This window comes from Suillus plorans (assembly GCF_016647745.1).
Source record: "Suillus plorans strain S12 chromosome Unknown HD556scaffold_29, whole genome shotgun sequence".
Classification (NCBI taxonomy): domain Eukaryota; kingdom Fungi; phylum Basidiomycota; class Agaricomycetes; order Boletales; family Suillaceae; genus Suillus; species Suillus plorans.
The window spans coordinates 232,435-247,595 of NW_024537413.1; the positions used below are offsets into that span (position 1 = coordinate 232,435).

The window sequence follows — 15,161 nt, forward strand, 5'->3', positions numbered from 1 at the left end:
TGTAATCTACTCTACACTACACAAGTCATCCCAATTTCACGCAATTCATCTCCATTGTGTATCGGTGCTTTTTCTACTGTAATCTACTCTACAGTACACGAATTATATCAGTGAGTAAGTGCAAGATCCGACAGGTATTCTACTAAAGTCCCGATATCCTGCATGTCATCACCTTCGTCATCGAGCGCCTCGATGGTTTCATCGTCACCATCATGATCGTGCTCATGCTCATGACCAACAAGGATACCGTCCATACCATCTCCCTCTCCATCGAGATCAACTCGCCCCTTCCTTAAGCCTGGAGAGGCCACCCCACTAAAGCCGGGAAGTGCATATATCTGGAAGATGCGGTCAAGGAGCTGGGAGTTGACCAGCCGCCGGTGTGTGCAGAATTCTTGAACAGCGAAATATAAAGGTGAGTCTTCAAGTGAAGAAAGAACACGAGTGAAGTGCCGGTCTTCGTCCACGATAGATGTATGCAAACGCCGGACTTCAACATTGCACCTCTCAATCTCTTCCTTCGCACGCTGTATGCGTAGCCATTGCCGCATCGTCTCACGAATAGCTGGTTTCGCCCACATCTTGTCGCGGATGTCTTGCTGTGTCTCACGGAGAAGATTGAACTCCTCGAGGAAACTGTAGTGCGACACCTTGGACCATTCAAGCGGCGGACGCGGTGGGTGGAGCTGTGATGCTGCCTCATTGTATTTCTTGATGGCAGTTTGAATGGCGTGACAACGCGTCTGAAGCGACTTCGAGATATGAGTGCGCATCTTGTAGGCTAAATAATCACATCACTAGGTGGTCATTGAAAGCCACAAAACACTTACCTGTCTGAGAGATATTAAGCTTTTGCAACTCAAATAGACGCTGCACTACTAGGCGCTGGAGGTTATCGAGGGCACGCTGATAGGTGTGCATCGCCATATATTTCATGGTTTCTTGATACTCTGGTGAGGTTGGCTGCCACCGGTGAGTGATACCCATCTTGACCTCCAAGGCGACTACCTCATGTTGAAGTGTGTCGAGGCGTTCGGAGTGGTACCTACGTTGAGTTTCAAGTTTTCTCGTAGCTGACACATTGGCGGAATATGACATGTCCTGTGAGGGGGACAAAAATTGATAATCGGATGGCATCGTAGATAGAAACTGCAAGGATGCATCGCTTGCGCAAGTCCTGATGAAAATAAATAATAGATTAACACAAATAACAAAGAAGACATCTACATAACTTACTGCGCGTCCCTCAACTTATGAAGAAGCTCGACATATGCCATAGCGTGGATATCCCACGTGGTCTCCTTGCCAAGACCAGCAATATATTCAATCTCTTCTTGACGCCAAGCCTCCAGATCACCATCCTGGATGCCAAGCGATGCCTTGGCACCATCGAGGGCAAGAGACTCCGATGCTATAATGTTAATAGATTGCTTGTAGTTGTGGTAGATCATTGTGGCAAGGTTCAGGTATTTGTCGTCGTCCCATTGTTTGAAGAAGAGATCGAGAAAGACAGAACGACGGTAGGCAGTTGCATAGCGGATGACAGGAGCGAGTGCGTTAGATGCACTGAAGAAGTGTTCGATGGCTCCGAAGTCCTCGATGCCTGCGCCTTGAATGCCATTCGGATGATTCTTGGTTTGACATGCGTAGTTGTGTGCGTAACCATGGAACGCATCAACGCAGATACGGCAGCCTTGCTGCTCGAATGCTTTTCCAAGGCTGCTGGCACGGATTGTTGATGCGAACCCACAGCCAATGTCATAGGCAGCAAGAGAGCGCTCGCCGAGGAGCTCGAGAACCTTAGATATAATTGCGAGGGGGTACTTGGCCCTATGTACAAGTCAGAATGCACGGATGGTTGATCATTGAAAAACTCACAGTTCTCCACTGCGAACCATATCTGCTACCCACAAAACAAGGCCATGGCGACAGGCAGAGACAAAGATGCCTGTTTCATCAAAAATGCTCCACATCCGCTTCTTTTCATCGCTTGCAGCAGCCTTCCAGTTCTTGCTGCAGTCTGATGCAATGGTGTGTCTTGACGGGTCTGCATCGGCATCTTCATCAGCTTCCAGTGAGTCCAGGACGACTTCTGATTGTGTCACTGTATTTCGTGATTGCACCTCATTGGCAAACTGGTCAACGTAAGTGCGGGGAAGAATGTAGTCACTCTCGGTATACTGCCGCATATCGCCACAATTACGTGCACCTTCTGCCATTCGTTTTGCTGAGTTCCCACCATCAAGGACATACATCCATCCAAAGGTGAGAGTGGGCTCTCCCTCCAATTCATAAGTGCAAGGGGGGCAGGCATTGAGAACACGCCAGTTGGGAGCATCACGGCCAAGAGTTTCGTTGATCTTCCTGTCAACACCACGGAGAATGGCTAGGTAGGTATCAAATGCCCCCGACAAGCATGTACGATAGCGTCGTCGATAAGGTATCTAGTAAGACATCAGCATCAGTGTAAGAATGATAGGATATCGTGTACATACCTTGTACGAATCGCACAATACTTTTCCAAATGCCTCGATACTGAATGAGGGCTTGCGGGCTCGTAGAAGTCGGAAGTGTTCTAAAGTATGCAGTGAAAATGCAAGAGATGGTGCATGTGGCACATGACCCAGGTATCCGGCACGAACGAGTGCTGTAGTGGGAGACGGGCTGTCCGCATCACGTGGGATCAAAACTTCGGTGTCGAGTGTGAATATGTCCACAACTGGAATGTAAAAGTCATATTCAGATGGTGAACGCAGAGATATCGATGTCCTATGAGTTGAATTTGAGGCTTTCCAGAGGAGAAACAGATCGACGAGTTGGGGAAGAAGTGGGGCCCAGTTGGCATGCAGGTTTTCTACACGTCTGCGCCATGTACGGGAATCTTTATGTGTACGGTAGTTCCAACTATTTTTTCATCAGCAGCAGTGTGTGCTACTAAGTTAGAACTCACGGATTGTCAATATAGTCTCGGATGGCGTGCACAATCGTTTCATCTTCATTCCAGGACTCAGGGATCGGTTCCCATTCCCCAAGTGGCCCTTCGTCATCAGCATAGTTCGGAGAGCCTGGGATTTGTGAGCGAACATCCCCCAGTGCAGCGAGAGAATCAGCACTGAGGCCTAGTGAACTAGTGAGCAGAATATTGAGTGTAGAGAAAGACTTTACCTGTTGTATTGATGCGATAACGGTCTTGAGCTGCAGACCGCTCGTGTGCTACTGCCCGTTGTCCAAGAATATCATTGCGATATTGTCCATTATACGTGAATCCCGTGATATGGACCTTGCGAGAAATGCCCTTTCGACGTTTGGCTGTGGTCATTGTGTAGGACGAGGATGCCAGAGTATGTCTTCAACGTGGTTGACAGTCAACAAAGAGGCCACGTGATCACATGCGCGTGTTAAACGAAACAAAGAACCTATGATGACATGCCGGTATATGTGCATAATGGCTATAGCTATAGTTAATGTTAGGAACAGATAGAAAGAAATGAGTGAATTTAGACTTAATTCCGAGATCATATTCGAGCTCGTTGTGGGCAACGACGAGCGCAAAGGTTTGGTCGTGAGCGGGACGCCCAGTTGCCTAAAGAAGAAGGTTATCTCTCGTTGCCGGTACAGTAGCGGACATTGCCGATATCTTATGTTACCATGTTAGAAATATTCAGCGTTATTGAACTAATTACTGGCAGTGTAAGAGATTGATGAAAAGCAAGCTAATTAGTTTGCCGTTCCCAGGGGTGTATGGCAACCCAAATAGGTAAGGTTTATGTGAGGTCGAGGTGAAGTTTGTCCATCACTTACCTATACACAAATCTGAATTAGTATTGACTAGGAACCATATCAAATTATGATAGAAAATCATCCTCTTACATAGAGAGGCATTCTCATTGCTTAGAACAATCATAAGTTCCTTATGATATAGGGTCTGCACAGCAGACAGCTCAAATGAGAAATTGAATGAGAATCCAAGGTAAATACACATAATCAGCCTCATGAATTGAATAATAAAGTTTGGATACTTAATGTTTTCATCTGACATAGGCCTCTAATAATTGTCCCTAGACACATTCATGACTGTCAATGATGGTATTATTGTGACATGATAGAACTGCTCACATTTCTTGCAGTATAGTTTTATCATATAATAAAAGTTTTGATAGGCTTAACCTATAAGAATGACTATCTAAGATAGTGGATGTTCTAGCTATGTAGCTTTGCACTGCAGCAGTGAGATAGGTAAGAATGCCATCAAATTCAACATTGACTATACAAAATATCCACATATCTGATATATATTATGGTGTTTTTGTGTGTCTAGAGATCATCCTGAAGGTTAATGTAATCAGGCATGAGTAGCAGAAAGCACACATTTTCTTTCCACTAGTTGCGAGTTGCGAGTATCTTAGAAGAATTCATTAATAAGTTATTACATCTTATACAACTCATTACATTAATCCATAGGAAGTCCATACTTGGACATATTCTTAAGCTAAACAGGTGTGGCAAAATATCATGCATGAGCTGTTGAACTTGCTGAAAAAAATCAAATAGTGCATTTTAGTATCTGAGTAAGGTTTCACAGATCAGCAGGTGACCTAGAATATATAGGTATCTCAGATGTTTCAGATATTTACACATGTTCTTTTATAAACTAATATTTTGTAGCATAAAGATAATGATAATAAGGTTAATAACCTTAGGACAAGGTTCTATGGTATATCATGATCTAAATTTGTGAGTTAAAGTCACTGGTGATGGTATAAAGAAAAAGAAATAAAAGATACATGTACTACCTTAATCATTTTCTTCAAAGTGCCAATCACATGAAGAAGGCAAGTTTTGAAATAGTCCTACTTTGCATAGAGGACCACAAACAATTCCCACACTGCACTATTAGTTTAAATGTTAGCTACAATAGCTATGTATGACATGATATCAGCTGTATGTGTTTCTATCTTTCAATATATGTCTTAAGTGATACCAGTACTTATGATCCTATGTCACCCTAGCTACAATAGCTGAAGTTATATATAGATCTTGATTCTAAGACTCATAAATATAGGAGTAGAAAGAGTGCTCTCATAGAGAGAACATGTAGAAAAGCTGCTGGAGATTTGGAATATTATTCATTATAAAAAAACTTAGAATGACAGTGTGATGCCTAAAAATATAAACAAGTGAGGTGACAAAGTGATACATTCAGAAGAGACTTGGATAGGGTGACACCTGAAAGTCTAAATAAGTGTGAGTGATGGAGTAATACATCTGGTAGCAAGTCGGAAAGGGTAATATCTGCAAAAGACAGAATGAGAGGGTGACATTTATAGGACAGGACCACACCAAGTACAAAGAAAATAAAATGGAATAGTTCCAAGAAGACATAGTGGTGGATGAGAAAATAAGTGAGGGTGATAGACAGTTACTTACCACACCTCATGAGACAAAGAAGGAGTAATGCTGATAGTGCCAAGGGTAAATACTGGTGGATGAGGAAAAAAAGGAGAGTGACAGACAGCCACTTATGTGATGGACTTCTTTTTATAGATGGGGTGATAGAGTGATGCTTATAGGGGCACACCTAATACACCAAATAGATATGACTGTACTACCCTATATGGCTGTAAGAGTAGTGTCAAATTTAGTGTTTTGCTGATACTTAAAAAATATTATTCTCAACAATGTCATATCCTGTGTTCCAGACCTAGACCGATCACGCACTCATTTCCAGATGTCTGGATCTAACCTGCTTCTTACTTCTGTTTTCCTTCTCATTTTGTACATTTCATTTTGGCTAGTTTCTGTTAACGGTCCTCCGGTTATTTACATATCCGACTGTACTCATTTATCTGGACCTTGTTTCATTTCCAACTTCATTCTGTTATGTTCCATTATACTATTGATAAGCTTTCCACATGCTTCATACATAACCTTGCATTGCGCTGACTGAACTTCCATTATGTTTCCATAGTGTATGTATAAACCCTGTAAATTCTCTGTACATCCTCAGTTCAAATATCACATTAGATTCTGCTCATTCCTGCCTCTGTCCAACTTGAGTTTCTCCTCTTGTCGTCTTCCAATAGTCTTAGGATTGATTCCTATTGACTTAAACATCTCCGCCTCTACCTCCGGTAGTCTTCCACTGTTTTTTTCTAGTTTGGATATTGTCTGGATTAGTCTTCTATCTTGTTTCCGAATGTCTGCCATAATTCCCATGCTTCAGACATCGTCCTATAGCCTTCGGAAGTCAAGGGCACATACTTGGGTAAGGGGCGCAGCATACGAGCTGAAGCCGAGCCCTTCAGATCCAAACCTTTGAGCATGTTCTTAACAAACAATCTCTAAGCAATCAGTATTTTTGCTTGCTAAGATGTATAATGCAAGTGGATAAATAGTATATAAAATAAGTTCTAGGATTGGTATGAGTAGCTATAGTCAGTATTTTATTGAAAAATTCCATTTCATGTAGATATGCAAATAGTGTTTGAAAGTCTAGTTATCAGACTGCACAAAAACTAGTTGGTAGACTGCACTAGAAGCAGTTGCCTTCCATTAGCAAACAAAAAGAAAAACTGATACAAACTAGTTACAACTAGTGACCTGCATCAAACTGGTTTGGTGCATAGATGACCAGTACTCTATCATCAGCCTGATAATCTAGAAATCACTATGAAATAGTCTTCCTTTACTCTGAAGTCAGAATGTGGTTCAGATGGGAATTTCTTTATATTTTCAAACTGAACTTAGGTAGACTAAATATTTTTAAATATTTAATTCTGTAATAAATTTTGCTTAGTCATTTATGATGAAGACCCAGACTAAATCCAACACATGTTAGGTGACTGTGGAAAATATTTCCCACATATGTTGTCCTGCACAAACATTCTTACAAATCACCCCTTTCCTTAGTTTGTCATGAGAAGCTGGAAAGGTCATATGACTAACAATACCACGGCCCTGTTAGCCAGCATTCACATGTCTTGGTGCATCAGCACGTTCATCTGTTGCAGTGCGAACTTAAGTCGATCCCTTCCAATACTCGGCCGTGCACATTATCACGTGATTTTGTGTTCAAGTTGGAACTTATGTGAGTGTAGATGGCTAAATATCAAAATTCAAAATTCAAACGTGGTTTGTTATCGTTTTTCACAAACTCAGTTTTCGTTTGATTTCACTTCTGCGGGGGAGAGCCCTGCTATGGCTGGAGGTCTCCGTGCGTCCTCTGTGATCCTGCAGAAGTCTGTACTACACATACCTTTTTTTGCTTTTCCTTTCATTTGGTGTCCAATTAATTTCATTTTTGCAGGTGAGAGCTCTGCTATGGCTGGAGGTCTCCATGTGTTCTCTATGATCCTGCAGAAACTCAACCCTCACCACTTCAAACATCCCACTTCAAACATCACTCGGGCACACCGGTCCAGCGGTCATCACCATTTAAATTCAACTTCACCTATCCCGACTCTCATTTTGTGTCACATTCTGTTGTCAACCTCTGTTGTGAGATTGATGTAACTATCTCCTTCCCTTATCATCCTTTTCGCCATCCGACTGGACTGGCAGTTCCTGGAGGAGTGGGCAACCAAACCAAGGCTCACGGAAGCACCCAGAGCTCTGCCCACCTTGCTGTATAACTTTCTTTAGGTGCCGGGGAGTGAAAAGCATAGCAGGGCGGAGCTAGCGCACTGCACTTGCACCTGCAGCGAAATTGGGCTGGCCTGAGGCTACTTGAATAGTGTGCCAAGTGCAATATTCCTGTACCTGCTCGAGAGCATGTTTCTAACCCTAACCCTAGACACCTATATCCTATGCACTGCCACTGTAGAGACAACAATACTGAGAGAAACAAATGAGGCTCCTGACTGTATCTTTAAGTGTTGTAAGGTCGTGTGTTGCCTAGTCTGCTATACTTGAGACGACAAGTGAGTTCGACCCTAAAGGGGAAGCAAGTGCAGCAAGGATCTAGAAGTAGGCACTGAAGGCGCTACTGGTTGGCCAATGCGAAGCGCGAGAAAGCGCGCAGGTGCGCGCGAGGCGCGGGAATGCGCGTGCGTGTATGTGGAACGAGTGAGAGTAAGAGTGAGTTTGCTTAAGTGGTGATATGATGCAAGACAAGAGATGTGAGTGCGAGGTGCCAAGGAATAGATTGCAACTATATTCTGCTAGGTAGTAAGTGGGTAAGTGGGAGGTAAAGTGGAAAGTCCATAATAGTATGTAATGCTGGCGCTTATATGGCGCCTAAGCGTTGTCATGCAGAGCCGAATCGCTACTGAGTAAGGTATGTAAAGATATATGTATGTAAGTAAGGGTCCATGATAAAAATAAAGGTGGAACAATATGCAAATAAGGGCAAATGGGAACATACGCACTAGAGAGCTTGGTGGACAGTGGATGGATGCGTCTGGATGGCTGGCGCTATAGGGCGCTCAAGCGCGGGAAAGCGCGCGCGCATATACATCGTAAAGTGCGGGAAGTCGTGCGCGCGTGCTGCGCATTGAGTGGGATAGCTGCGCCTCGTAAGGGAATAGCTGCGGATAGCATACAGAGTGATGCTGCAAGTTCATGCTGTGTACTCCCTAGTGAAAACTGCCATATCACACAATGAGAGGCATGAGTCTCTACACCGCATCTTTGGTCGTTCTCTGCATATGCTGCCAATGAAGCAACCCGTGCATTAGCACATTCATCTGTCATTGTATATGAGTGATACAAATTCAGTTTCAATTGGTGACTTCGCAAGGTAATTACAGGCCCACGTGTCCCGTTTATTTCTGTTCTGTCTACTTATTACTAAATCGCCCTGCATATGTTCACGCCCCTACTCCAATGTAACCAGGATTCTTTTCATCGCTGTCTTCCTCACACTCTCCTCCGCCCAGCCGCCAAATCACAACAGCCATGTCCTTGCAAGTCACCGTCATTCTTCCTACCATCTTCACCTCTTCAAAGTTCCATCGCATGGTATCTCCGTCAATTGTGTTCCTCACTGCGTTTGGACAGTACCCGCTCATGTTACAGTTGTGCACGCTGAATTTGAATGGATCTGCACTCATGCAAAATCCCCTTCGGACATATTTCATCAATGCCATCACGGTGCATATATTTGTCCCATTGTTGAGATACATCTGCGGATTGACCAAACTCTGGCAGTTTTTCGTCCACTCAGGGTACATACACACGAGGCTATGCGCCGTCATGTAGTTCATGACTGCTGTGGAGTGATATTGCACGATGGGTACGATGGCACCGGCCCAGTTGGTGACGATAATGTCCACCTCACGTTCATTCTTCATCAATTTGTATATCTTCTTCATTGCTGAACCATCATATTCTGTCTTCCTCTCAGATTCCCACTTCATTTCATAACCTTTCCCTTTCATATGCTTCACTACTTCTTTGTCGAATTCATGTGTCACATATACATCCAGGTCATTCAGTTCAAGTGCCTCCATCTTCGCTTGGATTAGGTGGAGTGCGCTCAATCCCAAAATCACTGTTCCCATGTGTTCCATTAATCTCATGAATCCATCCACATCTTCCACGAAGGTTTTCAGCAGTCCCCTGCGGCGTGTGTCCATCGGGAAAGCGAGAGGTGTGCGCAATAATAACGATGACGGATACGGGCAGTGAAGGAACGATGATATTCGCAATGTCAACTAAGAACTACGAAATATCGGGTTTGACCCCTAAGTGTTGGAGAACGGCTCTCCTCTACTTGGATGATGGTAATGCTATGGGGAGTCCAATATTTATGTAGATACATAGAAATCTGGAGCCCTATAGGCGAAAGTAGTAGCACAATACTTTCGGGTCCGATGTCCTATGTAATAAGACATGAGGTGCTGCGGACATGTAATAATGTGGTCTACTATGTTAGCGATGTGACAACAAGTAACTACGCACCTAGTGGGGCTAGCGCAATGAGACAGGACATAGGTAGGACGAGTACACGTGATATCCGATAGTCCAATGCGAAGTCCAATGTCCGATGTCTGATGTTTTCGGGTTTGGTGCGTATTGAGTCGGATATGATAGGGAATGATTCGGGTAATGATTAGCATTGACATGCATCGGAAATTAGACCTCTACGAGGCCACAGAGATGTCAGTCTCTACACCGGCAGCCATAATTTTTCCAGGATCATCCTTTGCAATTCTGTGTAGAGCTTATCGAAGTTTCTGTTTCCTCCGCTCATACTTCTGTGTGGTGATGTCTGGTTGTGATGGTTATGCACAGATAGGAATTTGTATTGTGGGATGCGCAATCTGTCCGTCTTATTTTACTTGTTTCTTCTGTCTCCTTTCCCTCCATTAATAATAGGGACATGTTAACGTCCTGCACAAATTTATTCGTTGTCATACATGATTGCATCATCATCGATTTATCATCATCCTCGCTACATTGCTTCCCTCGACTGTCTTTCGTCATGATGAGGCACGCGCCTCAGGCATCTATTCTCACTCTGATTTAGCAAACCTTGACAAGCCATAGCGTGACTTACTGTTCTACAGCCTTCATCACCGCCATATAATCCTCTCTTTGTAGGTCTAGCGCGTGTCCTTCTGCCATTGCCTTGAATACCATGTAAGGGCATATTGGCATTCCATGCAATGTCTTGTCGTAAAGTACATGGAAAATTGTAGGTTCATCAAACTCCTCGCTATTAATCTTCACTTTGTACTGCTTCATGTTTTCCACAGCTCTGAAGTAGTGATTTGTCCTAGTGAGGACAAATCTGCCATTGGCACTGTCGCGGATTGTAACTTCCAGAATTCCATTGCAATCGCTGAATGCAAATAGGCAAGCAGTGATGAGCCGTTCATTGGAATTATTCAGTTGAGCAGCCATATTGTGAGTGTGGCCGTTTTCCTTATCTGTGATCCACTTTAACCTTTGTGTTCAGGGGAGGCTGGCCTCTCCTTTATATTCGCCTGTGTTGCCTGCATCAACTTTCAATTCAATTCATGACATGATCATCCCATGCTGCAGTTCTATGACCTTTCATGTCTGTGTCACCGTTCCCATTTTGACTCCTCCCACTAACATGCCATCAATTTATTCTCACCATTTGACCACCGCCGCTGACGTATATGATATAGAGAATCATATGTTCACTAATGAACCTGTCAGACGTCACTATCATTTTGTTTTTCATGTTACTTATCCTTTTTCAGCACAGCCGTACTTACCACAGGGCTTTGTTCTATGGCACTGCTTGTGACGAAGCCATTTTGACATATGTCCCTCAAGATTTGGATGGTATCATACGTGTGCATATGTGGATTGGTGGAGCGCATTTTTCTAACTCTCATGGCACTCCTCCATCTACGGTCTTCATTGATCGCTTCCCTGGCTCCTCACTTAGTCTTTTCCGTGATGCTTATAGTGTTGTCTTCCTTTCTCAAGATCCTTTGTTACCCCTCAATAGTGCTCATCTCTCTTGCACGGACTCTCTGAATCCTTGGCGTGGAGACATACTAGTGCTTAGACATATAGGCCACAATCCTCAGCTCGTGCGATCCATGTCGTTAGATGAAAAAGCTCTTGTTGATGCTTTTTTGGCGAGGTGTGTCATGTCATTGTCATAGAACCAGGTCAATATCTCATGCTCGCATGTAGCCTTTCTGTTCTTATGTTGGGTTCTGATTGAATGATGGCCACACCATTTGGGTTCCAGACACCATGCCTCTTTTTCCATTGCATTTACATATGTCGTCATAGTTGGGCAATATATTGCACAAACCTTTTCTCACTAGCCTCCTGCACTGGATTCCATCCCTTCCTGATGTACCACCATAACGTCAAGGTTCAGGCTCTCTTGCAGGTAGTGTTGTCTCTATGAAGTGCAATGCATCCACATCTGAACTCGGGCATGTCCACTTCATCGGAATGAGGTTGGATATCAGCTGAATTCACCTTCGTTATTTATACGTCTGAATTGAATTTTACCCCTCGAGATTTCAGACTTTCATGATGTCATTTCAGCATGCACGTCATAAATCATGTGAATTCTAAACTCCATATTTTTTTCAAATAGCTAAACCGTCAATCTTACTCATTCCAGGGTTCTCTTCTTCTATCGTCACTCCAATGTTGAGGAGTGAGATCGCGACCATCTACTGGGCTCTCGATTGCCACTTGTTATCATCGCCTTTCTGGAGTATCGGGTCATCCTCATCTCCAATAAAATGAGGTCACCGGCCTTCAAATCCGCTATGTTCCATAGTGGCTGTTCATCATATGTCTTGAGGGACCTGTCCTTCCTCGCATCATATACTGCGTCAAACAGCATGGCCTTTGTAATATATTTCAACATGCTCAATAAAGTGGGGATATCTTACCTCTGTTTGTTCGTCATTGCTTTTTGCGTTCTGCCACTTGATGGCTCTAACATTGTGGGTCATTTGTTGGTTTATCGCTGTTAGTCGATCAGAATCACGTGGTGTACACAAGCCAGAATCAACATACGCAACACGGGATCAGAAAATTTGCCTAACAAGTGCGCGCTCTGTCATGCAAGAGCTTGTGACAGTGGAAGGACGGTGATGGATGCTTAGTTTTCCGGTTTTCCTTGTTTGGTGAACAATTTCCACATGATATGTCCAATGACCCAGATTGTGAGAGGTTCCCCTGTTGCAGGATCACATAATACCTTGCTCTGGTCGTTGCGGGCCCCATGTCGCAGTTGGCAGTAGTTTGCCCAGAGCATATACTTGCGCCTGTTCATTAGTGTAGCCAGAAAGTTTATGGAGCCGTCTATTCTCTCAACGTTATTACGCATTCCTATATGTCCTATTTGACACTCATGATTTCAACAGTTCGCCATAATCTTGTACCTCGCCTTTTTCTATGAGAATTGGGGTCAGCTTGGCAATTGCTGTCCGAACTGTCAGTGTTGGTTTCATCGCCCCACTACCCCGTTTTACAGTATAATTGTTTGTGGGTGCCACACGGACATCTGACTGATCTCATGGGGGTACTTTGCTTATGTTCTCGGTCTCGATGTCAGGTGTTCTATAATAATCACATCCTATCAATGACTTGTGCATACACTTCTTAGAAAGAGACTTACTCTTTCTCTTGTGTAATGCTTGCCCTAGGTGCAATATCGTCACCATTGTCAGCGGCATTGCATGTGTCTCCTATTTCGGACAGTTGTTATCAAATCATCTATGTCTTGGATGGATAAACTTGCCTGCATTACACACCTTGACTTTCTTACTCGGCCTAGCCAGCATTGTATCTTCTTTGTCCTCGACAGCGTCGTGTTTGGATTTGACCATGATGAAAGTGAAAGACACACAGGGTAATGTCACATTGCACCTTATATTATATGCCCCCTATTTGCAAACAAATAATCCTAAATATTTATACACTACCGTCATCATCAAAGTCTATTGTGGTGTGGATCTTCTTCATCGGCCTTTCTACAGTCGGTGATGCACCACGCTTGTTGTTCTGTGTTATATGATGAGTTGCCAGCATCATCAAGACGAATGTACCGACTCACCTGAGGTTCAATCTGAATGTGCTGCTTTGGTACCAAGTGCACCATGTAAGTACAAGTCAGAAACCCTTTCAGATTCGTCTGCCTGCTGCGGTCTCTGTGGATCACAAAGTCCAATTCAGCACCAACTTCCACAAAATCCCCATCGTTGAGCCCTATTGTGTCGATGGGTGTTACAGTTCCTTGCTTGTTAAGCTCGCCTACACGCAGCAGACATGCGACATTCCAGTCCTTCTGTAGGCATATAAACTTGCCTTCCAGATCGTCCGCAATCGACAACACACATTCTTTGGATTCACGAGGCTCTTCTCGCTAGAATATAAGTATTCAGTACTATTCGTGATCAATTAGGTTTTCTTTACCTTGTGAAAAACTCGCCTTTGGAAAGTCAGACATTGGTGTGGTTGCCGTTCCTGCATAGGAATATGGAGTCGCTTGCTCACATACTTGCATGCCAGATTAATCGATTGAATCGTACTAACCCAGGGTATTTGATGGCCACCAGAGTCTAAGATGATGTGTTGTACTGTGCGTACCGCGTCATTGCAACTTCTATCCACGATCATCAGATTATACATAACTCAGACTCTGAGAAGACACGATGCACCCAGACCAATTTCTGAATCTGTCTACATTAAAGTCTCGTAGCATTCCATGTATGCGCAATGCTACCGGATAAATGGTGTTAGGTGTTTTCTCCATGTCCACACACTTGTAGATTAATAATCTATTTCTTGCTTGGTCCTTCCGACTTGGGTCTTTATATACATCGGCCCATCGAGCCATTTGTTGCAATGTCACAGGGAATAGTTCTCAAGTTTCTAAGTTGCCAGGTCCTTGTAGTCCGTGAATCTCTGCTGATAATCATGTAGGCCACTGTTCGTATGTCATACGATCATTTTCTTCTATCATCGTATCAAACGACATGATGCTTCGCCAGAAGTCAATCATTCCATACACCTGATAAAAAAGACATGATAGCCACAAGCATGTTCAATGTCTTCAAGGTTCAATTTATAATACCTATGTTGTGTAGCTTATTAATCAACATGTGTCATACATAGTAGATTTTTTTTGACATACATCATGATCAAACACGCTGTCGTGACACATCAGAATCAGTCAGCCATCCGATATATTCAATTACTCACATGATATTCCATGTCGTGATTATATGGCAAATAAGCCGAAATATTACAAGGCCATGAGGAGAAGAAGGCAAACTATTGGGGATTTCTGCTTCTCACTCCATTGCATATCGTAGCAGGGTAGTCAGGACGGTCCACAGGACATAGGATACAGGAATGGCAAGAGGGCTTGAATGCAAGGCCCGCATCTGACCTGGATTTGAATGGAATACATTTTCAGTGCTGAAACAACCGAGAGAACGCAATGTTAGTGTTTGTGATGCAGATCAATGGAAGGAATGACTTCACCTTGCGACTTTGCATAGCAGCAGTTGCTGGTCAGGACATAATCTAGATAAAGAGTGAGCCCAATGAAATAGTCACAATATGAGGGTGTGGTGGCAAGGGAAGTGGTCCTCTACTACTCAGTCATGAGGCAGGGGTGTCATATTCCGTATTCTAGACCTACATCTGACAATGTTCCCACGCCTCATCCGGACCTTTGGACACCCTATCCATGTCCCCAGTCC

At 43.6% G+C, this 15,161-nt stretch overlaps 5 protein-coding genes across 5 annotated transcripts; 1 reads left to right on the forward strand and 4 right to left on the reverse strand.

Moving 5' to 3' along the window:
- Window positions 1–107: 107 nt before the first annotated feature.
- HD556DRAFT_1432205 (uncharacterized protein) lies at window positions 108–3,319 on the reverse strand (the record flags this gene model as incomplete). Its single annotated transcript, XM_041305098.1, has 8 exons — window positions 108–172; window positions 257–743; window positions 820–1,149; window positions 1,204–1,231; window positions 1,252–1,830; window positions 1,879–2,444; window positions 2,496–2,769; window positions 3,204–3,319. The coding sequence occupies 8 exons, from the start codon at window positions 3,317–3,319 to the stop codon at window positions 108–110; spliced, it is 2,445 nt and encodes an 814-aa protein (XP_041160043.1).
- Window positions 3,320–8,807: 5,488 nt separating this feature from the next.
- Window positions 8,808–9,575, reverse strand: HD556DRAFT_1443437 (uncharacterized protein; the record flags this gene model as incomplete). Its single annotated transcript, XM_041306606.1, has 1 exon — window positions 8,808–9,575. One exon carries the CDS (start codon window positions 9,573–9,575, stop codon window positions 8,808–8,810), a length of 768 nt encoding a protein of 255 aa, XP_041160044.1.
- An 879-nt stretch (window positions 9,576–10,454) lies between these two features.
- On the reverse strand, window positions 10,455–10,845 carry HD556DRAFT_1308500 (uncharacterized protein; the record flags this gene model as incomplete). The annotated part of the gene is made up of 2 exons (XM_041300145.1): window positions 10,455–10,473; window positions 10,499–10,845. The coding sequence occupies 2 exons, from the start codon at window positions 10,843–10,845 to the stop codon at window positions 10,455–10,457; spliced, it is 366 nt and encodes a 121-aa protein (XP_041160045.1).
- Window positions 10,846–11,114: 269 nt separating this feature from the next.
- Window positions 11,115–11,647, forward strand: HD556DRAFT_1443439 (uncharacterized protein; the record flags this gene model as incomplete). Its single annotated transcript, XM_041306607.1, has 2 exons — window positions 11,115–11,563; window positions 11,617–11,647. 2 exons carry the CDS (start codon window positions 11,115–11,117, stop codon window positions 11,645–11,647), a joined length of 480 nt encoding a protein of 159 aa, XP_041160046.1.
- A 1,718-nt stretch (window positions 11,648–13,365) lies between these two features.
- Window positions 13,366–13,900, reverse strand: HD556DRAFT_1443440 (uncharacterized protein; the record flags this gene model as incomplete). Its single annotated transcript, XM_041306608.1, has 3 exons — window positions 13,366–13,455; window positions 13,508–13,809; window positions 13,867–13,900. 3 exons carry the CDS (start codon window positions 13,898–13,900, stop codon window positions 13,366–13,368), a joined length of 426 nt encoding a protein of 141 aa, XP_041160047.1.
- Between the last annotated feature and the right edge of the window lie 1,261 nt (window positions 13,901–15,161).